The sequence below is a fragment of the Leuciscus leuciscus genome (assembly GCF_965113295.1).
Source record: "Leuciscus leuciscus genome assembly, chromosome: 10".
NCBI lineage: Eukaryota > Metazoa > Chordata > Actinopteri > Cypriniformes > Leuciscidae > Leuciscus > Leuciscus leuciscus.
The window spans coordinates 41,979,499-42,006,622 of record NC_138734.1 but is presented as its reverse complement, the minus strand read 5'-3'; the positions used below and the strand labels follow the sequence as shown (position 1 = coordinate 42,006,622).

The 27,124-nt window shown below is 41.9% G+C and overlaps 2 protein-coding genes across 6 annotated transcripts in view; one reads left to right on the top strand and one right to left on the bottom strand.

The window, feature by feature from the left end:
- The window catches only part of c18h3orf33 (c18h3orf33 homolog (H. sapiens)), a 466,419-nt gene that overhangs the window by 57,471 nt on the left and 381,824 nt on the right, over positions 1–27,124 (bottom strand). The gene's annotated exons all lie outside the window — the stretch shown is intronic.
- The window catches only part of kcnab1a (potassium voltage-gated channel subfamily A regulatory beta subunit 1a), a 122,819-nt gene that overhangs the window by 2,872 nt on the left and 92,823 nt on the right, over positions 1–27,124 (top strand). For 2 of the 5 annotated variants that reach the window (XM_082181372.1, XM_082181371.1), the window contains exon 1: positions 12,436–12,833. The exons of 1 other annotated variant lie outside the window; for it this stretch is intronic. In XM_082181372.1, the coding sequence (XP_082037498.1) occupies positions 12,568–12,833 (266 nt within the window). In that variant the 5' untranslated portion in view covers positions 12,436–12,567. Of the gene's footprint in view, positions 1–12,435; positions 12,834–18,823; positions 19,328–27,124 lie in introns of those variants that run through there. 2 more of the 5 variants (XM_082181373.1, XM_082181375.1) reach the window with 2 other exon arrangements.

Here is a 27,124-nt window from a genome sequence, read left to right as displayed (position 1 = left end):
GAGACGTTCCCTTTCGTCAGCAGGGAACTCCGACGCCTCGTCGGGGGAGTTCCCCTGACGAATTGGGATCCCTACCAAAACGCCATGGTGCTGGCCCCTTCCAGCGCCCAGCTAAGCTACAGCCCTGCAGCAGTTTCCAGAAATTTTGCGGGAGCTAGCTAGGGAATCACACTGCTGTTCCGCAAGACCCAATCAGTGGATATTGGATAACACTGGGAAAGCGTGTCCGACCCCAAGGATATAATAGGGGGGGGGGAACGCTGCGGAAGCTGAGGCAGCCTAGAGGAAGGCCCTCAATACACATATGTACTAACCACGTAGGGTAGTGAAACATATGGCAGTCCTTGAAGGTAGTCCCAGTTCGGAGGAGTGAGGAGCACACTCAACAAGGACGACAGAATGAGTCTGTCAAGGGGAAGACACGGCTGAACTGCACGTGGCAATCATGGGTCGCCGCAGGGACCACTGGAAAAACACCCAGTCTACTAGCAACTCCTTACTGAAGGTAGCAGACCTGGTGCCGGGCGGTCCGCAATGCCTGGCACCGGAGGGGGTGATGGAGGAACTCACGAGGTTAGCCGTTTGTTGGGTAACCAACGGAGCAAAAAGACGCACATATCCGCTCACGGAATGGCGTCGCAAGCCGACACACCTATTCCCTCTAATTACTGGCCGTAGCAAGTACTCGGGAGGAAACAGGTTCCACACGTAGGCTATAAAACCTAGCGAACGTGTTCGGTGTCGCCCAGCCCGCAGCTCTACAAATGTCTGTTAGCGAGGCGCCTTGTGCCAGAGCCCAAGAAGCGGCAACACTCCTAGTGGAGTGAGCCCGCAACCTGGGTGGGCAGGGCTCACCCTGGGACTCATAAGCCCTGGTGATAGCATCCACTAGCCAGTGGGCTAACCTCTGCTTGGAGACAGCCTTCCCCTTCTGCTGGTCTCCATAACAAACAAAGAGCTGATCTGAGGTCCTAAAGCTTTGCGTTCTGTCTATATAACCCGGAGGGCCCGGACGGGACAGAGAAAAGCTAGGGCTGGGTCTGCCTCCTCCTGGGGCAGCGCTTGCAGGTTCACTACCTGGTCCGCGAAGGGAGTGGTAGGAACCTTGGGCACATATCCGAGCCGGGGTCTCAACACAACGTGAGAAAGGCCGGGCCCGAACTCTAGGCACGATTCGTCGACCGAAAAAGCCTGCAGATCCCCCACCCTCTTGAAAGAAGCCAATGCTAACAGGAGTGCTGTCTTAATGGACAGGATATTAAGCTCGACTGTCAGCAAAGGCTCAAAAGGAGGACTTTGGAGCGCTTTGAGCACTAAAGTTAAGTCCCAAGAGGGTACAGGGTGCAAGTAGCGAGGTGGATTTAGCCTCCTAACACCCTTGAGGAATCTGATGACCAGGTCGTGCTTCCCCATGGACTTACCTTCAACTACATCGTGATGCGCGGCTATTGCGGCAACATACACTTTGAGGGTGGAGGGAGACAGCCTTCGCTCCAACCCCTGTTGTAGGAAGGAGAGCACTACACCGATCGGGCAAGTTCGTGGGTTCTCCCCGTGGGAAGAACACCAGCCGACGAACAGGTTCCACTTCAGAGCATAGAGGCGCCTCGTAGAGGGGGCTCTAGCTGAAGAGATGGTATCTACCACTGCCTGTGGTAGGCCATCTAGAACCTCCGCGTCCCGTCCAGGGACCAGACATGGAGTTTCCAGAGGTCTGGACGCGGGTGCCATAGGGTGCCCCGTCTCTGAGAAAGAAGGTCGTTCCTCAGAGGAATCGGCCAAGGAGGGGCTGTCGCGAGGAGCATGAGTTCTGGGAACCAAGTCCGGGTTGGCCAATACGGGGCCACCAAAAGGACTTGCTCCTCGTCCCCTGACCTTGCACAGAGTTTGTGCAAGAAGGCTCACTGGGGGAAACGCATATTTGCGTAGGTCCCGGGGCCAGCTGTGTGCCAGGGCATCCGTGCCGAGAGTCCCTTCGGTCAGGGAGTAATACCACTGGCAATGGGTCGTGTCCGGAGAGGCAAACAGGTCTACCTGTGCGGCTCCGAAGATTCGCCAGATCAGCTGGACCACCTGGGGATGAAGTCGCCATTCTCCCGGAAGGGGGGACCGACGTGAAAGTTCGTCGGCCACACGATTGAGCTCCCCGGGGACATGAACGGCACGAAGCGACCTCAGATGCTTCTGACTCCATAGAAGGAGGTGGGAGGCGAGTCGCGACATACGACGGGAGCGTAGACCACGCAACGGTCGCAGTGATGTGCCAATGCAGCTGGGGCCCCGTCCACAGACCCGAGACTGCATGCCCTCTGTACGTGGCCCCCCAGCCCTTGGCAGAAGCATCTGTGAAAACCACAGCATGCCTGGAAACCTGGACTAGGGGCACTCCGGCCCGTAGAAACCCAGGATCCAACCAAGGGGAGAAGGTTTGGCGACAGCTCGGGGTGACTTTGACCCGGAACTTGCCGCTCTGCCACGCCCACCTCGAGACTCGATCGCGAAGCCAGTGCTGGAGCGGTCTCATATGCAACAGACCGAGCGGCGTTACTGCGGCTGCGGCTGCCATATGCCCCAGGAGCCTCTGAAATTGTTTCAGTGGAACCGCTGACTTGCCTCGAAAAGACTTGAGGCAGTTGAGCACTGACTGGACGCGTTCCTCCGTGAGGCGCGCAGTCTGGGCGACCGAGTCCAGCTCCATACCGAGATAAGAGATCCTCTGCACAGGGGAGAGTTTGCTCTTGTCCCAGTTGACCTGAAGCCCCAACTGATTGAGGTGCCGGAGCACCATGTCCCTGTGATCGCACAACACATCTCGCGAGTGTGCCAGAATGAGCCAGTCGTCGAGGTAGTTGAGAATGCGAACGCCTTGTTCTCTCATGGGAACAATGGCCGCCTCCGCGACTTTCGTGAAGACACGGGGCGACAGGGCCAGCCCGAAGGGTAGGACCTTGTACTGATATGCTCGACCCTTGAAAGCAAACCGAAGGAACGGTCTGTGTCGAGGAAGAATCGAGACATGAAAGTACGCGTCCTTCAGGTCGATCGCTGCAAACCAATCCTGGGGACGGATGCACTCGAAAATGCGTTTCTGCGTGAGCATCTTGAACGGGAGCTTGTGCAAGGCTCGATTCAATACTCGCAGATCCAGGATTGGCCGTAACCCACCGCCTTTCTTGGGTAAAATGAAGTAAGGGCTGTAAAACCCTGACCTCATATCGGCTGGAGGGACCGGCTCGATCGCGTCCTTCGCCAGTAGGACGTCGATCTCTTTCCGCAAGACCGGGGCATCCACTGGACGCACATGGGTGAAGTGGACGCCCCTGAACTTGGGAGGCCGGCGTGCAAATTGAATTGCATAGCCGAGCCGGTTGGTTTGGATGAGCCAGCACGACGGACTCAGGAGCTCTAACCAGGCTCTGAGAAACCGCCGCAACGAGCCCACCCGCACGACCGGCGTACCCGCGGAGGGGCAGCGAGGTGGAGGGCAGGGACACGGCTCTGGTGGCATTGTGGCGGCCGAGAGCGGGGTCTGGGTGTGTATTTGAACAACACCTACCTGCCTCCACCGGGGGACAGACGGCAGAGAAGACCCGAGAGTGTTCTGCTGCGGTCTGTCGCCTGGCGAGGGAAGGGGAGGAGACAAGGAGCAAGGCCCGAGGGCGGCTGCTGGTCTCGCCTTCCCGCCCAGCGACAGACAGGAGTGGCGTGACCGAGGTGGCGCCACTGCTATCTGAGAGCTGGGGAGAGAGGACTGAGAGTGGCGAGACCCGAGGGTGGCGCACACTGACGTCCTACTCTTGAGCGGGAGAGACTGCATGTTCGGCAGTCCCAACCGTGAATGACCCAGAGGAGGAAGAAACTGCTCTTTTTTAGGTTTTGGGTACCACCGACCAGCTGGTCGGCGGAGGAACAGAAACTAGAAAAATTTAACAAAGGATTCTCCACCCGGCCCTCCTCCGGGGGAAGGAGTGGTGATGACACACACTCCCAAAGAGCAGTTTTCGTCACACTCTCTGGGTCGCTCCTCTCAGGGTCATTTCCCCTCCTTTTGCTGGGGGGGAAACGAACTCCGAGCGGGCTGGTTTTAAGGCGCTTCTGGACCACAGTGTGGACATCGTCTGACCGAAGGCCAGCACTGTGACTAATCACGGTCAGTCATAAAGCGCAGCTCTACTCCGAGTCAGAACTACCCACGTGCACTGAATGTGCAGGGGTAGTGAGAGAGGAAAAACTTCTGCAGATTTAGGCATGTTTGGCTTGCCATATTGACACCAAAATACTTCCATACTGCCAAAAATTTTCACACACATCTAGGCACTTTAGACCCAGGAAGTGTGGCTGTCAAGTCTGAACCTTCAGCATGAGAACACACCATTACAGTAGGAACTCAGCATCATTTTCAGAGTATAACAGCCCTCTCTCCGATGTAGCAATCGACATCTGTCCTCCCCTGGGGCCCCGAATGAAATGCTTGGTCCCTCATAAGGACCAAAATCCCACTCAAAGCCTCGACGGCACACGGCACGCTGAGCGGCTCAAGCCTTTACGAGAAAGGGGAGGCGAACAACGTGCCGACGTGGTCATGCACTCATGAGAGAACATGAACCACCCATGAACGCCGTCTCAACACACTGATTAGGCATGTGAAACAGCGATCATGGCCGTCAACCAGGCATGCAAGACAGTGAACGTGGCCATCGCTGGCACACGGCACGCTGAGCGTTCAAGCCCTCAGGCAAGACGAACAACGTGCCGACGTGGTCATGCTCTCATGTAGAGAGCACAAACCACCCACGAACACAGTCTCAGCATGTTTGTGATGCGCTAGAGGAGTGGGAAGCTCGTGAGGGTCTTTCACCTGGCGAGACATTCCGCACTGTAACCCTCAGATCACCAATGTTATTTGCCAAAGTAGCCCTCTCCTGGTGCACCAGAAGAGAAACTAGATCGGGAAACAAGCAAAGGGACTCACCTCATAGAGGCACGCGAGTCTTGATCTTTACCACGCATCTTGAGCGCCGAATGACGCGCGCTGGGTTGCCGTGACAACCCACGCTGTCAACCGGCGCTCGACGGCACACGGCACGCTGAGCGGCTCGAGCCTTTAAAAAGGGGAGACGAACAACGTGCCGACGTGGTCATGCACTCATGAGAGAACATGAACCACCCACGAACGCAGTCTCCCACACTGATTAGGCATGTGAAACAATGAACGTGGCCGTCAAATAAGGACAGGAACGATCGCATCCAGAAACACACGAATGAAACGTCATCCTGAAAAGGACGCGATCTTCACTCGTGTTGCTCTTTCAGGAAGAAATTACTCTCTTTATTGTGCTGAAGCACACAGGGACCCAACGCGGCGACACAGCGGGGAAACTGCAAGCCCGCTGTGCGCACTCAACCGTTTACCAGCTGTAAAAACAGCTTTTGAATTAACAGCGTGTAGACGCAGCCGGCAGACAGGAAATCGCGCGGTCGCTGAAACGCCGTCTCACCAACACAGAGAGGTCCCTTCCCGAAACAGCAGACTCGTAGAGCGTAAGATAAATACAATCTTAAAACTCATTCACTCAGAGAGGACACAACCGGTCGGCTCCGAAGCAGAAAGCGTTTGTGTATGCGCTTGATTCCGCCTTATACCCGCACTGGTGGGCGGGCCGCGGAATGCAAACCTTGCATGCCAATGTTCATTGGCTCGTTTTAATTCACTCGAAGGCAATTGGTCTCCCTAGCGTGATCCCAATTCGTCAGGGGAACTCCCCCGACGAGGCGTCGGAGTTCCCTGCTGACGAAAGGGAACATATTTTAATATAGTACTTATCAGGATATGAGACCATATACTGTAGCCATCTGTTCTATGCAGGATTGTACGTACAGTATTGTAGTTTTAACTAGAAGCTAGGACTGGAAGTCAGGTCGGCTTGTGCAGATCTGCAGCATTTGTATGATGTGTCTGAAATCACATACTCTCTCGAGTGGGTTTTTGTGGCAAGCAGGACGAGGCCGAGAGCCTTGGGAACAGAGCGAGTTTCTCATTTTGTGACCTCTAAAAAAGTATAGTATTCAAATGAATGTGTTTCGTATGAATGTAATGAATTCATTCACCATGTTGTCATTATCATGTGACCTACTACTAGCGTCACTGCGATTCAGAAATCCCCTCCTGTGGCTTCATGGGAAAGTGTACATCATATGTACAATTCAGAATCTAGTAGTAGGTCATCCGGATAAATTTTTCCTTTTTTTTAGAGTACTGTGAATTCGAACATACTACTTTTGTCATATACTGCTTTTTACCAACTATATAGTAGGGAAGTATGCAATTTTGGATGCAGCCTTACTTGCGCGCAATAGCATGTTGATACGGTTTCCTATGCAATGACGTTAGCCAATCATAACAGAGGTCATTTACTGACGAACCTTAAAGGAGCGCGCCTTAAAAACTGATCATTTCAGACAGAGGGACTATTTATAATAGTTTTCCACATATATATATATATATATGTGACCCAAAGGAGTCTGAATGCGCATGGGATAATTTAGAGCTACAGGCAAAACAAGTAAAAGATTCAGATTTTGAGGTTTTCACAAAAATTAGTTAAAGCTGCCGTCGGCAACATTTTTTTGATCATATTCAGTGTAATCGACACTATAATCCGACAGAACAACATAAATAAGGTGGTTTTAGAAAAAAACCCCGAGCTTCTAACTCCACCTGGAGCGTGTTATTTGTTTTGCAAAAATCCAGCGCTCCCGCTTCATCAGGTCCAATCAGCGCAGGGGGGTGTGAGATCTGACTGTCAATCACAGGTCGTGCACACGCCACAGATCCCCCCTCACTCGCGCACGTTAATATCACATGCACACGCCACGCCTGAAGTTCGCCTGGAGATTGCATGAAGCGTGATGGCGGAGAGAAAATCTACTAACAAGCTTCCAATTCCTCGGTTATTGCTATCTATGGATAGATTAGCCAGGGCAGCCTACCTCCGAGTCCATGGTGTTGATAGATGCTGAAGAGACGGACGCGTTCACAGAAAATCAGGTACACACGCACAGTGACGCACTGACGAGCACGACCTCGATGGGAGGGTGCTCGCTGGTAGTGGGGAGGGGCATGATGAGAGTTGTAAACATTAAAAATTTTGGCTAATCGACCCAATCTGCCAGACTTGCCGACGGCAGCTTTAATTAAGCCCTCGTCTAGCGATCCTAATGCTCCAAATAGCAATGAAACATCTAAAAGTATCTTTATTTGAATGTTTTCTGAGAGGAGTACTTTTACTTTGTCCATGAAAAACGATCGTACTCGCGCTGACTGACAGATCCGATGCGTGTGCACAGTGACGCCTCAGACGCGATCCCGATATACACACACACACACAGAATTACAGGATTTCAAAATGTCTGTCTTGGCAAGTATTTATGCAAACATTATCTGTTATGTCTTATGTGAACTTTTGGTGAACTGTTGGGGGAAAACATCTGATGTTTAACATTATTTTTAGATCCGTGCGGTACAGTAGGTCTGAATATAGGCAGGCTGTCTGTTTCATTAATGTTAATCAAACAATTGTGGTATCATGGAAAAAATAGTTGAATATATATTTTTCCTGTAGATATACAGGACTTGGTGTGTGCACCAAATTTGGTGTTATTACCAGGGATTTTAAGGTATTGCTCCTTGCTAGGTGATTTTGTTTTGGATCCTTCAGAAAACTTTAACTCAATCTTTCTCAAAATTGACTTTGCTGACTCTATCAACTTCAAACAGGTGCAGCTCAGTCATTTTTTGTCTGATTCCAACAAAGCATGCATCATTTTGAATAGAGAATGTGAAACTAACAATGACTCATTTTTTAAACTTGCTCATTGCGACTCATTTTGCCAGCATGGGTCACACACACACACACACACACACACACACACACACACACACACACACACACACACACACACACACACACACACACACACACACATATATATATATATATATAGTTTTTTGTGTGTGTGTGCAAAAACTTTATATTTTTTATACTTTATATATTTTTTAATTTGCTCATTGCGACTCATTTTGCCAGCACGGGTCATATATATATATATATATATATATATATATATATATATATATTTGTATTTATTATTAATTTTTATTAAATCACAGCTCATGAATTAAAGGGAAGCCGATTCCTAAATTCTCAGTTTGTCCAGCTTGACTCTAGAGGCTGTAAAGTCCGACCTCTGTTCCTCTGAGTGACAGAATCACGTTTCTCATCTCTCTATTTCAAGGGCCACTTTAAAAAGCCTCATGAGAAGTAACAGATATATTTTCCACAATGATGTGTAAGTGATTGTGGAAGCTGAATGGAGCTGAAGTAGATTTATTTTTATTTTATTTTTGATTGGTCTCTAGGGCCATATACATTTTCAGAGCTGTCTGTTTGTTTTGTGTTTGCATGTGTGAGTGTAATTGTGATCTATGTTATGTTTGCTGTCATAGGAACAGGCTTTGTGATAGAATCTGAGCAATGGCACAGCAACTGTAGTCAGTGTCAGCTCTGAGACACCGGGTGCAGAGGTCGTGACCTCTGTTGATGGATGTGTGGAGACGTAATGGTCACCAGTGTCTGGATACTGGTCACAAATACTTTCACCTCTGCCCCCCATATGAGTGTTCCTGTGCATGAGTGTCTAAGCTTTACATTTTCAGCATATTGTTTCACACTCACCCGTAGCGTGAGATATGTGAGTGACAGCGTTCGGTCCAAACACTGACCCAATGTGCTCCGGTTTCTCCTCCACGTCACACCCAACGTCCACTCGACGGGGTTCTGGTTTCTCCTCCACGTCACACCCAAGGTCCACTCGACGGGGTTCTGGTTTCTCCTCCACGTCACACCCAAGGTCCACTCGACGGGGTTCTGGTTTCTCCTCCACGTCACACCCAAGGTCCACTCGACGGGGTTCTGGTTTCTTCAGCTTCTCCTTCTGCTAGCTCTCACTTTTCATCTCGCAAACCACTTCGCCCAAACCAAAAACCCACACTCATATACTCTTAACCCCACTCATCAGCCAGACCAGATAGACGTTACCTGTATCAATTATTAAGCCTTAAGAAAAGCACTCATCTTTGGAAACGTGACCCGTGAGATCAGGGCCTGTGGGGTGCGGATATATCTGAAAGGACGGCATTGAGTTACTCTAAAAATTCATATTTGATTACCCATTAATTCCTGAGGTGATATTGGAGCTTATAGTGTGTAATGTGCGTAAATATCATATTTGCTGTTGTGAACAACATGCTAGGAACTTGCTCGCATCTCATCGCTTCATTTTTTGCACTTTTTCTCAGTGTTTTTCTGCTGTGAATGAGTTATCAGCTTTGACACACCTCTGACAGGAGCTTTGAGGGACTCGGAGAACATCGATCACTCCTGTTTGGTGCCCATTGGCACGCGTATGCTGGCACTTTGCTGACATTGATTAAGAGAGCCTGTCTTGGGACGTCCTTCAGGTGAGAGACTTTCAGGTTGCTTTCAAACTCCTCAACTCAAGCGTGAAATAAGGTTTCTAAAGTACTTGAGGGGAAATTTTAACAACTTTTTTTGTTGTTGCTGAGAATCAGAGGAAGGATTTATTTTTATGCTGATTTTGGTAGCAGGGAATGACGCTTTTCTGGGGAAGCAAGCAAGTAATTTGTTGAATGATGTCCTTATTAATCTTGTCTGGAGCGTGCATTTATCAGGCAGATTACACATTAACAACCTAAAGGGCATTTAATTGCTTTTTTAAAACATGCTAATGATACATTTTTATTTTTTCTATAGGAAGCAGATGTTCAGGTGTGTGTGTGTGTGTGTGTGTGTGTGTGTGTGTGTGTGTGTGTGTCTGTGTGAAAGTGAATAGGTTGCGAGGCTGATAATGATATCGTCACACACCAATCCTGTATCCTACCAGTAAACCCGCTGGTCTCATGACGTGATAGAAATGGTGCAAAGACCCGAAGGCTATTACATCTGTTTAAATATAGATAGTCAGTGTTTAAAAAGGTTAGCATTTGAAATGTTGTTTGTTTGGTGAGTGTGAGCTTCATCAGAGCACCTGCAGTCTCTCTGAGAGGAGATTATGAGATATTTGCTGGGATCTGTGAAAGTAGAGCCTGTGAAATGGCTTGATGATGGCAATTTTCTTTCCTGTCTTTGTTGACATATTTCCCGTTCTTGTGGGACATATCGAAGGGATTGCTTGCCCTATAGTCAGCTTATACTATATAGGTCGTGTTATTGGGAAGGGACGTTCTTATTGTAGACCATTTAATTTGACAAAAATTTGGGTTGCATGATATACACCATCATTCATAAGTTTGAAGTTGGTAATAAAAAAAAAAAGCTTTTGAAGGAAATCTCTTATGCTCACCAAGGCTGCATCATTACTCCAGTCTTCAGTGTCACATGATCATTCTGATGCTGATTTGCTGCTCAATAAACATTTCTGATTATTATCAATGTGGAAAACAGTACTGCTTCAGAATATTTTTAAATAAATATTTAAATATTTATATAGCGCTTTAACAATATGGACTGTTTCAAAGCAGCTTTACAGTGATAATAGGAAATTAAAGTAACAGAGATTTGTCTTTTTGTGGAAACCATCTTTCCCCAGGATTGCTTTATGAATGGACATTTCAAAAGAGCATAATTTGAATATTAAGTAACATTATAAATGTCTTTACTGGCATTTTTGACCAATTTAATGCATTCTTGTTGAATAAAAGTGTTAATTTGACCCTAAATATATCAGTATTAGTTGATAAATTATATAATGTTATTAGTAAAATAACCCAATATATTTAGGCTGACAAATTATAGCCAAAGGACCCACATTATTTCTAGTTGTTAAATACAAACTGTTAAACACGAATAAATTAAGATGTAAAATCCATACGTTTATTTTTATTTTTCGTCACGGTACACAAGCATTTTTCTGTACTATTTATACATTTTTAAGAGAAAGTTGGCTATATACTGCATATATAATGTCTTATATAAGCCGTTCATGGCATCTTATAATTTTACCATATTTTAATGGTTTATTTCTTGATTTTAATGGTTATTGTCAGAATCTCCATCTCTAAATAAAATGAGTTTGGACAGACTGTACATTTTCTCCGCTAAATGTTCATTAATCATCTTTTAGTTCACTTGAGTATATGGCTTAAGTCACCTTTATTAGCGCTGTATACACTACAGATAGCTTCAGAGCAGCTGTACAGGGAGAAACAGGACAATAATGATTCAGTGAAGCAGACAGAGGTCAGTCTGCTGTAAAGCAGCTCTAAAAAGATGATAAACAGTCATTATTCAGGAGAAATCAGTTCAGAGATCCGTTCAATAACTGTAAAGATCAAATTCAACTATAAACCAGCTCTGGAGAAAACAGTGATGTCATCGTCCAGCTCATCCAATAGGGTCAGGACAGTCAAATGGACTAATAGCTGTAAAAAATTATTGTGATTTTAACGGTCAAAGACTGTAAGTGAAAAGACTGAGTGAAAACTGTTAATTGGTTAAAGTTTCCGTACTATATACGGTGAATAACTGTGATTGAATAATATACCGATAAAATACCGTTACTTTTACAGTTTTGGGAAGTGAAAAAGAACAAGTCATTGTATAATTTACAGTGAAAAAACGTAAATGGACATTCCCACAATTCCCTGGGTGACACTTCACATGAAACAACTGTTTCTTCATAGTTTTTCTTAGTTTTTTCTGATCAGTTATATACATTAGGGTTTTATGTTACATGTAATATTGTTAAATTAATGTTTATTGCATTTAAAAAATGTCATGTGTGTTAGCATGATGGTGTTTAGTGTGTGTGTGAATGACACTGTGAAGCTTATATATATTAGTATGAACTTTCTTTAGGAAAAGTTGCTTGTGATGAGCTTTGATTGATCATGTGACTCTCGTTACTGCTGTGATTGGTGGTTGTCAGTGTATTACAGTGGTACAAAACAGATATTAATACTTCAATAGGTGGGTAAATTAACATTATATCAGATACTGAAATAACTGATTTTTACTGTAAATTTAAGTTACGTTTGTAAAACCTAAAATGTTTCTACCGTATTTTTTTATGGTAAATTTCTGGCAACTACATCTTCTATTTTTTTTTACCGTAATTTTTACGGATTTTTTTTTTTTACAGTTCAAATTTTGATTTCATATGATCTTCAGTAACAATAACTTCAGTAACATTCACTTACACCCAAGTCTAGCTTGGTGACTTTATCTTCTGCCCTGCCCAGCCCTACAGCCGGACCAAGAGCTCAGCCAGATCCGGTTTCATCCTCGACACACAGGGAGGTTATAAGAGAGGCTGGAGAAAAGATCACACACACACACACACACACACACACACACACAGAGAAAGAGAAGGAAAAGAAGAGCGAGAGTGAGTGAGTCAGGAATCTACTCCTCCTTTAATTGAGCCGTTTTCCTGAGCCTGAAGCCAGACTCCCCCGGGCTCCACAGACGGGACGGGGCCCTGCCGGCCATGATCGCGGCTCGCAGTGGTTCGGTGGGTCACAGGGGCCCCGAGGAGCCCTCCAGGCACCGCAGACAGTCGGCTGCTTCTCTGGCAGGGCACCGCGGGCACCGAAGCTCTCAGGAGAGCCGGGATCATGCCCAGCTCCGGCAGGCGGCGCTGCTGCGGGTCAGGAGAGCGCTGCTCATCAGGGAGATGGAGACCAGCTGGTACCTGAAGCTGTGTGGACGGGCCAGAGAGGATAGTGTTGCGTATGAGACCGGCATGCCGTACCGGTGAGTCCTGAACGCAGAGCGAAGGGCAAATGATGTGTTTAGGGCTTATAGTCTTTATCTGTCTCTCTCCACATGATTCTTCATACTGGAAGAAAACAGACACATATCATATGTCTTGGAGTATCGCAATAATATGAGGGTGAATAATCTGAATAATAAAACAGACGGGTTTTATTATTCAGATTATTCACCTTCATATTATTGCGATACTCCAAGACATATGATAAAAGGTTAACAAAAAATGTACTGTTGATTAAAATGCAAAATTTGGTGGGTGTAAATGAATAGTCTTGGACTTGATGCTGAAAACCCAAAGCACAGGACAATAGAGACACCAGAATAACAATATTCATGATTCTGAAGCTGAAAATACTGAATTATTTTAGACAAATATGCTTGATCTCTGTCACTGACTTGATATATTTAAAATAATATAGGCCACTTTTTACCAAGACATTTGGCATTATCAGGACACACAAATATTTCCCCTTTGCATTATTATACATTATATTTAACAGTGTATATATATATATATATATATATATATATATATATATATATATACAGTAGTAGTTTAATGTAGTTCTGACACTAAAACTATATACATTTTTTCTCACAGTAATTTTCATTTTGGGTGAATTATACACAATACATATTGTCACTATCCACAATACATGTTGTTGCATTTTTGTTTTTGTATTGCGATATATTGTGAAACGATATATTCCTAGTTTTTATTGCTGTTGTGTGTGAGTGATGCACAAAGTGATGAAAACCTGAATGTGTGTTTTAGTACATACATTTTAATAAGCTGACTGTTATTTGTTAATTAAAAACAAATCGGTCGGGCACTGCAATTATTGTTTGATACAATTTTTGTGAATTAAATGAAAATATGCATTAGACAAAGATGATGTATTTTTTCCAGCAAAGATAAAGTTAATGAAATGCTTCGCTGACCCTCCCAAATTGGAAGTTATGCATAAGATCTTTATCGGTCTCTCTAATATTGTAAGAAAACAAACACACAGAGGTTTTATTGCGGGTGTGTGTGAGTGATGCACTAAGGAATGAAGACATGAATGTGTGTTTTAATAAGCTGTTGCTGACTGATATTTGTTAATTAAAAACAAATCGGTCGGGCACTGCAATTATTGTTTGATCTGATTTTTGTGAATAAAATGAAAATATGCATTAGACAAAGATACAATATAAATGCATTTTTCAGGCAAAGATAAAGTTATGAAAATGCTTCACTGACCCTCCCAAATAAGTGTAACAAAGCATATACACCACCACTCAGATGTTTGGGGTCAGTGCGTTTGTTTTAAAGAAATTAATACTTTTATTCAGCAAGGATGCATTAAATTTATCAAATACGTTTATAATTTCAAATAAATGCTGTATTATAAACTTTCTAATCATCAAAAGATCCTGATTTTTTTTTTTTTTATCATGGTTTCCACACAAATATGAAGCAGCGCAACTGTTTTCAACATTGATAATAATAATAAATGTTTATTGAGCAGCAAATCATCATATTAGAAAGATTTCTGAAGGATCATGAAGACTGGAGTAATCACAGGAATAAATTACATTTGACTATATATTCACATTCACAAACTAAATTGTAAAAATAATTTACAATATTACTGTTTTTACTGTATTTTGATCAAATAAAATTAACATTTTTAATTTGGTGAAAATTGTACTGTACCCAAAATCTTGAAGAGCAGTGTTCAGTAATATGGAAATATAAAGATGAAATGATTGACCAGGCTTTAAACTCAACACTTATTATAATAATAGCAGGTCATCCCTGTTCAGTCTCTCTGCTTCACAGGAGGTCATTGACCGGAAAAAGGTTTGAAGACCCCTGATCTTTTCTGCAGTTATTCTCGGCTGTCCCGTGTTTGTGTGAATCATAATTTAATAATCTATGGGAAAGTATGTATAAACATGATCTCTATTTTTAGTGCACGTCTTCTTTCTGTCTTACTTTCTGAGTGATAATGAGTTATGTTGAAACCTGAGCGTGTCTTACAGTTTCAGGCCTTTGACCCTCAAGATCCATGAATATCCCACATTCTCACCTGTGCACATGCTGACATCACACTTTTCCCACAGGAGAAGAGTTCTCTTTAAAGGGATAGTTCACCCAAAAATGAAATTCTGTCATCAGTTACTCCACCCTCATGCCGTTCACCCATTGAGACTTTCATTCATCTTCAGAACACAAATGAAGATCTTTTACATGATATCTGAGAGCTTTCTGTTCCTCCATTGACAGTCGACGCAACTACCACTTTAAACGCTTCAAAAAGCCTAAATTCAATCTGTTCATCATATAAAGCGATCAAGTCTCTTCAGAAAATTTGGACTAAACCACTCAATTCATATGGATTCGTTTTATGATCTTTTTATGAACTTTTTGAAGCGTCAAAGTGGTAGTTGCGTAGTCTGTCAATGGAGAGTACAAATCTGGCTCAGATTTTATTAACATTAACATTTGTGTTTTGAAGATGAACGAAAGTCTTATGTGTTTGGAACGACATGAAGGTGAGTAAATCATTTTTGGGGTGAACTATCCCTTTAATATTCTAGTTATTTCTCATAGACCGCAATGAGAGCCAGTTGAGACTTCTCCATATTAAAGTCTGCAGTCATAAGAGATTTCAATATAAATACAAACTTTTCTTTTAAAACCAAATTATCTGAGCTATACTCTTCACATTCATTTATAGCTCTACATCAACATTAGTCTTATTTGTTTCAGTTTTTATTTTTCCTAAGGGATTCAACAAATGGTTCATGATACAGCAGTGGCTGGTTTATTAGATATTCCCCGCCATAAATGCCAAAACTGGGATTTTTTTGTGAGTGTTTAAGGGAATTTTGTTTCTAATTCTCTTTTGGGAAGTTTGTTCCACCCCAAATCCTTTCATACATAGTGTTCATCTGTCTTTTACCTCTCCTGGCAGCCTGACCTTGAGCTGATTCGGCTTTTTATGTCTTAAAGAGAATGAAGCATGCAGAAAAGGCTAATGGGTTTGAAGCCGGAGGCCCACAGCTGTATTATGAGAAAACACTGGTCGCTTTTTATTTCTATTTCTCTTAAAGCTGAAAACGTATCTGCTGAAATGTGTCTCGAGACAGAGAGAGAGAGATGCATGGTGTAGCTGTAGAGTCTTATCATGTTTCATGCTAATTCACCACAGCTTCATAATTACAATGACAATAAGCATTTATAAAGAACTTGAAATATTCACTTTGCATTTATTAATGAAAAATTGTAGTATATATTATTTTGAAACATGAAGCCAAATACCTACAGTAGCTCACTTATTTGTTGCCCTTATTCATTATTGAATTTATAAAAAATTAAAATTTCCTGGCTGGGTTATGAAAGTGCAACTATTCAGCAAAATAAGACTTTGGCATGATAAAGTGCATTAGTTAATTACTTTTTTTTGGGGTCATGTTCATGATTTTATTTGTAATATAAATTTATTCACAGATTATTCAGTTTTCCAGTATTGGGTGAAATAATGAATTATGTTTTGTGTTATAAAGCCTGTATTCTTCAGGAGACATTTCGTTACTGATCTTAATTTCTTGAGTTTTAATACCTGCAGGGCAAAATCAATAAAAGGCAATTAAGGATATTAAAGTGGTTGCAGTGAGAAAATTAAACTTCGATAGGGGAGACGGATCTGCCAAGTCTAATGACACAGTTATTATAGCCTTGCTTTAAAAGTACTTCTTTTTTATTTATTAAGTGGATGATGCACTTATCTTAAGTAAACATTCTTTTTAAAGTAAATTTTAAGAAACAGTGGGTTTCATTAACTGCACATATGCAAAATGTGTGCGTGCAATCTGCATACAAATGTTTTCATGAACAAATCATGATTCACCAGTAACGTTTGTACTAAAACAACAAATGGGACAAAAGGGTTACACTTTATTTGAATGTACACACTATATTAAAATGTAATGCTATCTTAATTTGGGGAATCTGATTACGTAATCCAGATCAGATAATCCAGCACTGCTGATAAATTATTTTAATGTTTTGTTTGGATTTCAGTGACCTAGAAACACTGGATACGGAGTACACGGGATGTCTGGATATAGATTACCAATTAACGTTTATAATGACTCACTTTCTTTTAAACTACAGAGGAATTCTGCCAAAGTGATCTGATCATTTTTAGTCTTGTATTAATAGTTTTTATGTTTATGGCATGCATGCATCAGTAGCAGAACAACATACATTTCTTTCCTCTCAGGCTGTTAACATTAAAGCGCTAATATCCTGCAAGTGTTCAGTGATAATTAGTCTTACACAGATCAGAGCTGTGAGTTTGCAGGACATAGATGACACCACCAGATTATTACCCTCCCAGTGGCGTTCTGATCATTTAATCCTAATAGCAATGCAATTGCAGACAATTATGTTTAATGGCAAATAACTATGTGAGGCCTGTAAGATTCAACTCTCCCGCATTTATGCATCTCAAGCACAGGCGCTCATCATTTGTGCTTTAGAAATGGAGCAGAAATGAATGCTTAAACAGGGACAATGAATGGCCAACTCATAAAAAGAGGGTCCTGAATTGCCTTAGGTGTCTTCTTGGATATATATAGTTTATTGCTGTGGTCAGATATTTGTTTAATGGCGGTTCAACTAACTGTATTTGTAAGTATAGCTGTAATTGTAAGTTGATTTTCTACATTGTAGTGCAAGTTTCATGTGTTTCCAGTCACATATCTCACATTTTTGTTTATACATTTTTAAATGTAATGGCTGATATGCATATTCAACGCATATTTCATCACTGGACTGTTTCCACGACAAATATTGGCACAATACCAAATGATTTTGTCTCATTATAACAGCGGAAACAACTTAAAATACTCCCATCTTTTTATGGTCATATAAGAGTAAAACATCATTCGAAACTATAAAGGGTCTATTTTTATTTCTGAACACTCTTTGTGCTTTTGTAAAATAAAATAAAACAAACAGGATGCCGATTTCTGGCGACCCGGTTCCCTTTCCATGCAGTTTGCGGAGCGCGTCACAAAAATGAATGGAAACTCAGCGAATAGGTTACTAGCAAGCTCTTGCGTGCCATATGAACTCTTGTTTTGGTTTGGTGCGTAGATCGCCTCTTCTTCTGCTCTTTTTCCTGTTGTGGCTGTTAGCAAACACTGTTGCATTTCCACGTGCGCCCCCTTCTGGATTGGAGTGTGGATCGCCTGTGATTGACTGTATTCGTCATCGTGACAGTATGCACCGAACCGTGACGGTTCAGGACAAATACATGTACCGTTACACCCCTATTGCACAATAAACATATCCAGGGTGATCAGGGATTAATCCTACACTGGGTTTATGTTGTGATGGCAGAGAGTAAGTTATTTGTTCTCATTCGTGAACTCTGTGCTCTTGGGAAAGTCCTGCAAGTGTGAAAATTCATCCGGGTTATTTATAGGACTCCGTCTGTCTCCTAAAAATAAACAAACAAAAGCATAACTGACACCTACACCTCTGTAGATGACCCGCTTTCCACCGCCTCTAACCCTGAATGCACACAGCTATCCATCAATGCTTCGCTGGGGACTTTTCTGTGTCTCCTAAATTTGCGATATGTGTATGACTTTATCAGAGTCTGTCAGAGAGGGTGTATGGATTACAGTGTGTGTTTGTTGGCTCGTCTCCATGGAATTCTGCCTGGGATGATCAAGCATGCTGATAAATCTAGATATGGGAAAGAAAGTCTTCATGTCTGTTCCAAAGGATTGTGGGAATGAGATGATGTCAAAGTTGTAGTTCCAGCACCAGCCGAGGGTCAGAGGTCGACTGTAGACTAGGTCTACCGTATCTGTGGAGGCATGAAAAAAGTAGGGGATGAACGAGTGAGGGAGGGAGAGAGAGAGAGGTGGAGCGACTGAGATGGAAAGGGTGGGAGAGCAGGGGAAGGGAGGGATGGAGGGAGAGTTACAGGCAGGGAAAATGTCCCAGATTCCCATGGTGTTTATTAGAGAGTGAAACCAAGAGTCGATCGACTGCAGTCAGATGTGTAACTGACAAGACGGTGAACAGAGAGAGAAATTAAATCAGAGGATATTTACGGGATTGTGGGGAAACTTGACTAAGGAAGACTGTTTTGTGGGATAAGTACTGAAGAAACAGGAGAAGTTTGTTTCCTGAAGGCCTGCTTGGACAGTGTATGGACGTGTCCGAGAGAGATGTACTTGTATAAAGCCACTTGTCCTGATATCCCCACTCCAAAGCAGAAGGGTTTGCAGAAGGAGAGGGGTCCGAGTCGCTGTGGGAAGCAGAACGCTGGAGGAAAACTTTATCCTCCGCTCGTGTGCCTGCGTTCCAAGTCTCAGGTGGAGCTAAAACATCTGGAGGAGTTCCTCAACGTACACACACTCTCATTACAGGATTCGGTCCGAGCCAGGACTGGCATGGCCTACAGGTACACACACACACACACACACACACACACACACACACACAGTTAAGCGCAAAGAGTCCTTTACATACACACCAAATCCATTCAGTATGTCTTTGGGATTTCATTTGATTTCCTCATTTTGTGTTTGGATCTCAGTTTACTTGTTGTCACTTAAAGACCTCTTTGAAAGTTGTTATTAAAGGAACTTATCAAGTGCTGAGAGTGGGAGGAAAGTCTCTTTTAAAACTCCTGTGACGTGCCGTTCCTCTTCTCGCCCACTTGTGGTTATATATCGTGTTCATCTTCTGAGTGACGTTGACAGATACCAGAAGAGGACGAAGATTTTTTTTTTTTCATTGTTCTCATTTTTGCTCATTACCATTCTGCACATTTTTTTCCATAAGCTCCCACAGGGAAATCAGGAACACTGATTGCCCCGAGTCAGAAGCTCTGATTTCTACTGGTGTTTTGCTCATTTAGCGGACGCTTTCATCCACAGATGCTGCAACAGAGGCGATTCCTCCTAGGAGACAGTCACTATAACGTTCCAGAATTGCTCAGAGACCTACAAACACTGCTGTAGATCATTCTAGCGCCTGCTCAAGGAATGTAAACCAAGAATACAGACTACTGAGCTGTTATTAGTACTGTAACTGTTTTTTTTTTGTGTTATTTAGTGTTAAATCTATCAAGTGAAATTTTTCATAAACTTAAACTTCTCTGTCTTTTTTAAGGTCACTTTTTAAACTTTTTGCCAAGTGTCATTATGACAGTTAGGTTATGTTGGAAATTTCATTTAGCCTATTTACAGGTAATAAATGGATTATAACTATTGCATAAATATAATTTGGCACCATAAAATTCCCTAAAAATACAAAATATTGAATTAAAAACATTATCGAACTAAAATATAGTACATTAATTTCATTGGGGGGAAAAAAATAGGTTATTTTTGCGCTCACGTGAGCAGCACCGACATATTTTACCCACAAATTCTCATTACTTTAAATGTTAAATTATTGTAGTTGGGTTAGGTGTCTTAGGTTTATTGTGAATTTGTTATGTAAATTTGTTGTGTTTTCTATTTAGGCTACTTATTTAAATATATTTAAGTATACTTAAATTTGAAAATATTGTTCGATTTTAAGAATTTTATATATTTTTTTTTTTCAATAAAAAAGCCGTTCTTTAATGTCATTCACCATCGTTTTGAGGCTCTTAATTATTATAATTATTTTTATTTTTTGTAAACCGTTTTAAAAGTATCGATTTGGCACCGGTATCGAAAAAAAAAAAACGATACCCAACCTTATTCCTGGCTGACGTGGATGGTGTTAGAGCTTGCTGGATGGCCGATAACAAAGGATTTACACTAGCTTTTATTAGTCTATCCATTTATTAGTGGTTTGATTGGTGGTTTTGGCTGTCCTCTCTGGGGTGAAGAGTTTACCATGAGTCACAATGCTGGAAAACCAGTGACATCATAAGACAGTTTCGGCACACACGTGTTTGGGACAAACCTATAATAGATAAAACATGGTGGTTTGTATTGGACTTGAAGTTGGTGCTCTGGGTTGGACGTGGACAGATGGTCCGAGTCGCTGTCAAGGAAGGCTCTGACATAACAGGGTTGCTCTACTTTCTAGTAACATATGGTATCTTAACAGGGCTGGAGGGCGTATTGGTTCAACAACAGTGAATTGGAATGGACTTTAAACGGTCTATTGCACTCTTTTGAGCCGCTTGAAAGTCATTTATCGTAACTCTCTCTCTCTTTCAGCTCTCTCTACACACAAATAAGCATGGACATATAAGACTGTCCACATTCTTTGAATGTACTCTTTGTATTCATGTTGGTTTCATAAAAAAAGTTAACATTTAAAGTGTTGTGGTATAAGTAAAAGTTAATTCAAAAAATTCCTTACACCTTAGTGTGCACGTTAATTATTATTTTAATAAAAAAAAAATGAATACCATTTATTATTAATACATTAATATCATTACTTTTTTTAGGAGTTGTCACCATATGACATAAGAGTGTCCATGATAGCGTCAATTTCTCTGAATGCACCTTTTGTATTCCTGCTGGTTTCATAGAAAATGTTACATTTAAAGTGTCATGTGGTGTAACCAGCAAGAAAAAAAGTGTGCACATTTAATTTTTTTAAATGGTTTTTAAATTGTATTTTTTCCAAAACATGTATAATTATTAATTCATAAATATCATCACTTTTTTTTAGGAGTGACACCATATGACATTTTACATGATTTATAAGAGTGTGCACGATAAAGAAGTGGAATTTTCCATTTAAAAAAAACAACTAGCTAAACATCTGCGAAAATATTTACTCTTTGATTCATATTGGTTTCATAGAAACATTTAGATTTATTTTGGTGTAACCAATATTACATTTTCCTTACACCTTCAATACATGCGAGTATGCACATCTTAATCAAAAAGGTTTTAAATAAAAAGTTAAAAAATATCAACAAACTGTGAAACATTTTTTATAGAATGCTTATCTTCAGGATAGTTGCACCACCCTGACATTATTTTACATAAAATTCGTTTTGATATTTTTTGTGTGGCATTAATTCAGAAATTAAAATTGTGTTCATCATAGAAGAGGTGTATTCAAGTTATTATACGTATGAATTGAATTTCTTATATTTGCATACATGAATAGACATGTCCCATTTTGTGGCCTGCTTAAACAAGGGTTTCATCCAGGCCACAAGAACATCATGACCCGTCAGTCAGTGACGTGATGTTAACGGCTGACCTCAAACCCAATAAGTCCAATGACCTCATCCCGTTGCACTGTCAAAGTTGCACGTCGATGGCTGGAAACGGTTCCACAGGGAGGTCACAGTGCACTTCCAGGCATCTCAGATCCACAACACTAACCGAAAATGAAGCATTTACAATCTCTCGCGGCTGCCAAGTGCAGTGATTTACGTCCAAAGCCCTGCGGAAAAACTTTTATAGGACATAACCATAACATCTACTACATGTTGTACATTTATGGGCCAGCGTGGTGTTGCTATACACTTTTATGGACAAGTAATGCTGGTGATTAATATCTGTTTGTCAGTTGAGGGAATGCATTACATAATATTGACTGGAAAGAACTTTGGGGCATAATCTATTTGATCTATTTTCTGTCATCAGTTAATTTAATTACGACTCTGAGTTCTGCTCGGGGCATTGGGTTGTAGTTGTGGTTTCGGCCTGACTTATGGTTCTAGACAGGTCAGTCTAGAAGATATTGTCATTGTTTTTACTACACTGTGTCACTAAATAAAGTAAACTTGTCCGGTTCAAGAAAACAGCCCTACCAAATACACCCACTCTCATTTGTTTTGTTTTCCAATGTTCTCAATGCTTTGGCTTATTCTGTCAAGAATTTGGAGATCAATATTTGATTCTCTTTGTCTTGCTCTGTCTGTCCTCGTAATGCCTTTGCCGTGTGCATACACAAGTACAGAAACAAGAGAAACGGCCTCCTATCACCTCTCTCCGCCTCCTCCACAGGTTAAATTTCTTCCTGGTCTTGCACGATCCTTCACCATGGCCTTAACACAAACTATGTTAAATGGGCCAGTTTCGAAATCACCAAGAAAGTGCCCGTCACTGATAATTTATTCATCCTGGAAAGCTGATAAATGATTGAGGAACGATCACCAGGTGTCCTCATTAAATACTTAATTGCCCTTGCAATTAGATAAGGGATAAACCTGTGACACTGCTTCTCAAACGGGCCTGAAGGGAGAGGCAGGGTCATGGTGTGCGTCTCAATCAGATCCCTAGTTCAGTAGTCAGGGCACTGATCAGGGAGTCATCCTATTTTAACGATCTAAGCTCATGGTCTAAAGCGCACGGCGCAAGTTCACTTAGTGCGTGTTCGAATCCACTTTTGCTAGTTTAACGACGGGAAAAATGGTCGGTGCTCCCGGCGCATGGTCTAAAAGGGTTGTTCCTATTCTCATAATGAGTAATGGGTGTGTTTTGGGATTTACGTGTGTTAAACCAATCAGAGTGTCATCTCCCATTCCATTTAAATGCCAGTTGCGCTCAAGCCATGGCAGATGCGCTATTTACATAAGGGAATTTGATAGTGGAAAGACCGAACACGTCTCCAGAGCGCAAATGGATCTGCTTGTGCGCGAGGTAAAAGTGCAATCATCTACGGGACAAGCCGGATTCCAGCATATCTTTATGTACACAATAATAATCTTTTACATTGTTACAATCTTTTACATTACATCTTTTACATTGTCCCTGTGTGTTTAATAAGCAGAGTGTACGTGTGTTGTGGACCCGCCTATAGGCGCATATTACTAACGCGCTCATTAAATAACAAAAAAAAATACTGCGCCATTGACTTTAGACCAGGATTCAGTTGGTCAATCTATTTCTGTTGCCTCAAAATAGCAACATGCCAACAATGCATTAGAACACACCTCGTTTTCAGTCCAGTAGCCCATGGGCGCACAAATGCATTTGCTATTTAAACAATGTGGCACAGGACGTGAAAATGATAACTGCGTCAGGCTGAAACTAGCAAAAGACACTTGCGTTGCGCTTGACGCTGCATTGCGCCGGGTGTAAGATAGGGCCCAGGGTCAGTCAGTGGCTGTGTTTCATTTCGAAGGCTGCGTCGTCCGCATTTGTCGGCCTCATTGAAGTAATGAATACTTGTTTATTGAGGTGGAGCAAGCATTGATCCATATTGGCGGAAGTGAGAGACTGTATGCTTTGAATGCTTATATCTTCTAAATGCGAATTTAGAAATAAGACATCCTTCATGATGTATGAGTCCTCCGGAGGACTCCATAGCAAGTGTGTTGACGTAATTTACACTGAAACAGGAAGGGAACAAGACATATCGAGCAGTTCCTCCCCTTTTTTAAAATAGCCAATAGCGTCTAGTTTTCTATCACAGCTCGGCCGTTGAGCTCGTTAAAGCCGCATTTGACAGCTAATGACAGCCACAGTGTAATAGATTCCCCTTTTAGATTTAATATGAAACTGTTACTAAAGCAAAACAGTGAACATAATCATGCTGGGAATGTGTAGTTTGAAAAGTGTGTAATTTTTGTTGGTGCATGGCACGGGTTTGATCTCTTCGACTCGTCAGTGCTGTTTCTAATGCTAATGCTAATGAGTCTGTCTAACATTTTCTCCTCCTAATCTCCTCCATATCGCTTTAAAATACAGCATTCTGTGCAGAATTCAAACGGGTCCGATACGTTTCCTGGTCCGTGTCGACTCGATCACATGATCCGCTCTGTGCTGTCGTGTCGCTGGACCGGAGCTGAAGTGGTTCGCGTGACACTAACATGAAACCAGACTTCATTCGCCCCAATGGAAAGCATATTTACACAGTTTAAATCATTCCCTATCCCCTATATAGTGCACTATGTCTCATTCACCATGGAGAAAATAGTAAATGTGTGAAAAGTGACCGATTTCAGCCACAGCTTCAGCATCTATTTATAATGTAGGGGGCGGAGCTTCAGATTCTAGAGAGCATTTGATTGGACAGAAGATCTCATGAGAAGCTGCAGTGCAGAGTGATGTCATCAAAATCATTGATCCATATTGGCGGAAATTAGAGAATGTATGCTTTGAATGCTTATATCTTTTAAATGTGAATTTTGTCTTTGTTTTGGAGGACACTAGCTAATAGATAACAGTAAGACTAACATATTCATACTAAAAGCCAAAAAACTTACATGGGGACTTTAAGGGCTGTCTTAGTGCACTGAAACATTCACTCGCTAAAAAGTCCCACAATGCACAGTGAAAACAAGGGAGCATCAATGCTCACATGTTCCATTATCTTCATGTTGCCAGAAATAGTTGTCAGTGTCCCAATGTATAGTGATCCAGGGACTTTACTGTGCCCGAATTTGTGTACACGATACACTGATTCACGAGCTAGGGAACCGATTGAGACGCACCCAATAGATAGACCGTATCAGTCCCACCACGTGCAAACAAGATAGATCAAAACACACTACTAGTTTTGACTGGTGCTTAATTGCTAATGAAATATTATGTGTTTTATTTAGGGAGTATTTTATGAACTGGCCTTAAAAGGTGAGGTTTCCAATCCATGCATCTCTAACAACACCCAACAGAATTGTACAATTAATCCAAACCGTTTCCCCAAACCCTCCCCCGCACATCTTCCATTGTCACGGCCAAACTCATGCCATTGGTCAGGCCAGAGACGTTTACATGTTGGGCCGCTCGAGCAAACAGAGCCACAGGTTGTTTTAGAAACAGCTGTCTCTGCCTCGCTGCCCAGACAATTACTTAACTGGCAGCGTTTAAAGGCTCCATTTAAGGGAATTGATTTCAAAACTGCCTTGTAAGCCAACATAATGTCATCCCTAATGAGTTTTAGAGATATCCGAGTGAATATTTAATGACTGCAGTGCTTATTCCACTCTAAAAATGTAATAGAAAGTCGGATTCATTGGATTTGAATGTAGCTTAATGACCTTCTCTGTATAATGGATGAGAACGCTTTATAGTATGTCTAAACATTAAAGTGAGATAAGAGAATATATCATATATACATTTAGTAGCTTTTGCAAATCGAGTAAAATTATACTTTAAATATTCATGCTAAGAATATACATAACATCTATAAAGTTGTCCTCATAGGTTGAATTAATAATTTTGTCATGAACCAAGTTGGTAGGTTCTGGATATAGTCATTTATAGCAGTTATTATGCACTTTTATAACGCAATTGTGATTTGATTTTGATTCACTATAAAAAAAAAATCAGAATCAAGACAAATTTGAATCGAGAGCTTGTGAATAAAATCTGATGATGAAATGTGAATTACCCAGTCCTGTAAATGCATCACCCATACCAACTATGGAAAACAACACTACCGTTCAAAAGCTGGAGGTCAGTAAGATGTCTTTTTAAAAGAAATGAATACTTTTAATAAGCAACCTATTATGCCCCTTTTTACAAGATATATGTCCCAGGTGTCCCCAGAACGTGTCAGTGAAGTTTCAGCTCAAAATACCCCACAGAACATTTATTTTACCATATTGTATTATATTTTACCAGTTTATTATCTGTATGTGTTTTAAAGCCATATCAGACTCAGTTTAAACTTCTGATAAATGGTTTTCTGAGTGCACACATCCGAAGGACGTGCACAGAAAGCTGGATGTCAGACGGCGCGTCCCGTGAGTATTAAACTAAGATCTCTTTCCTGTCTTATTGCGCTTAACCTGTCAAATACACACAAGGTTATGTCAAAAACACACAAAAGTTCACTTAAAAACGTGTCTGTGAACGTAAAGAGCATGGAAAGAAATCACATGTGTATATTAGATCTGTGTATTAAAGTGACAACAGTGTATTATACAGTACCTACTGCTATATATGCTGCATACAACATGGTATGGTGACACCAGAGGCTTATATTACTAATTATAAAAAGGGGCATAATAGGTCCTCTTTAAAGTGAAAGCAGTGTAATATACAGTACTTACTGCTGTATATGCTGTTAATATGAATCAAACAACAGAAAATCACTGTCTGCTCTTGACTGAATAACTTTAGCAGCACTAATAAGAATACATTTCTTTCTTGAATGCTGCTGTTAAAGGATTAGTTCACCCCAAAATGAAAATTTCCTAATAATTTACTCACCCCAATGCCATCCAAGATATCCATGTCTTTCTTTCCTCAGTGGGAGAAAAATTATGTTTTTGAGGAAAACATTTCTGGATTTTTCTTCTAACAATGGACTTCATTGGTCACCATCGTTTTTAAGTCCA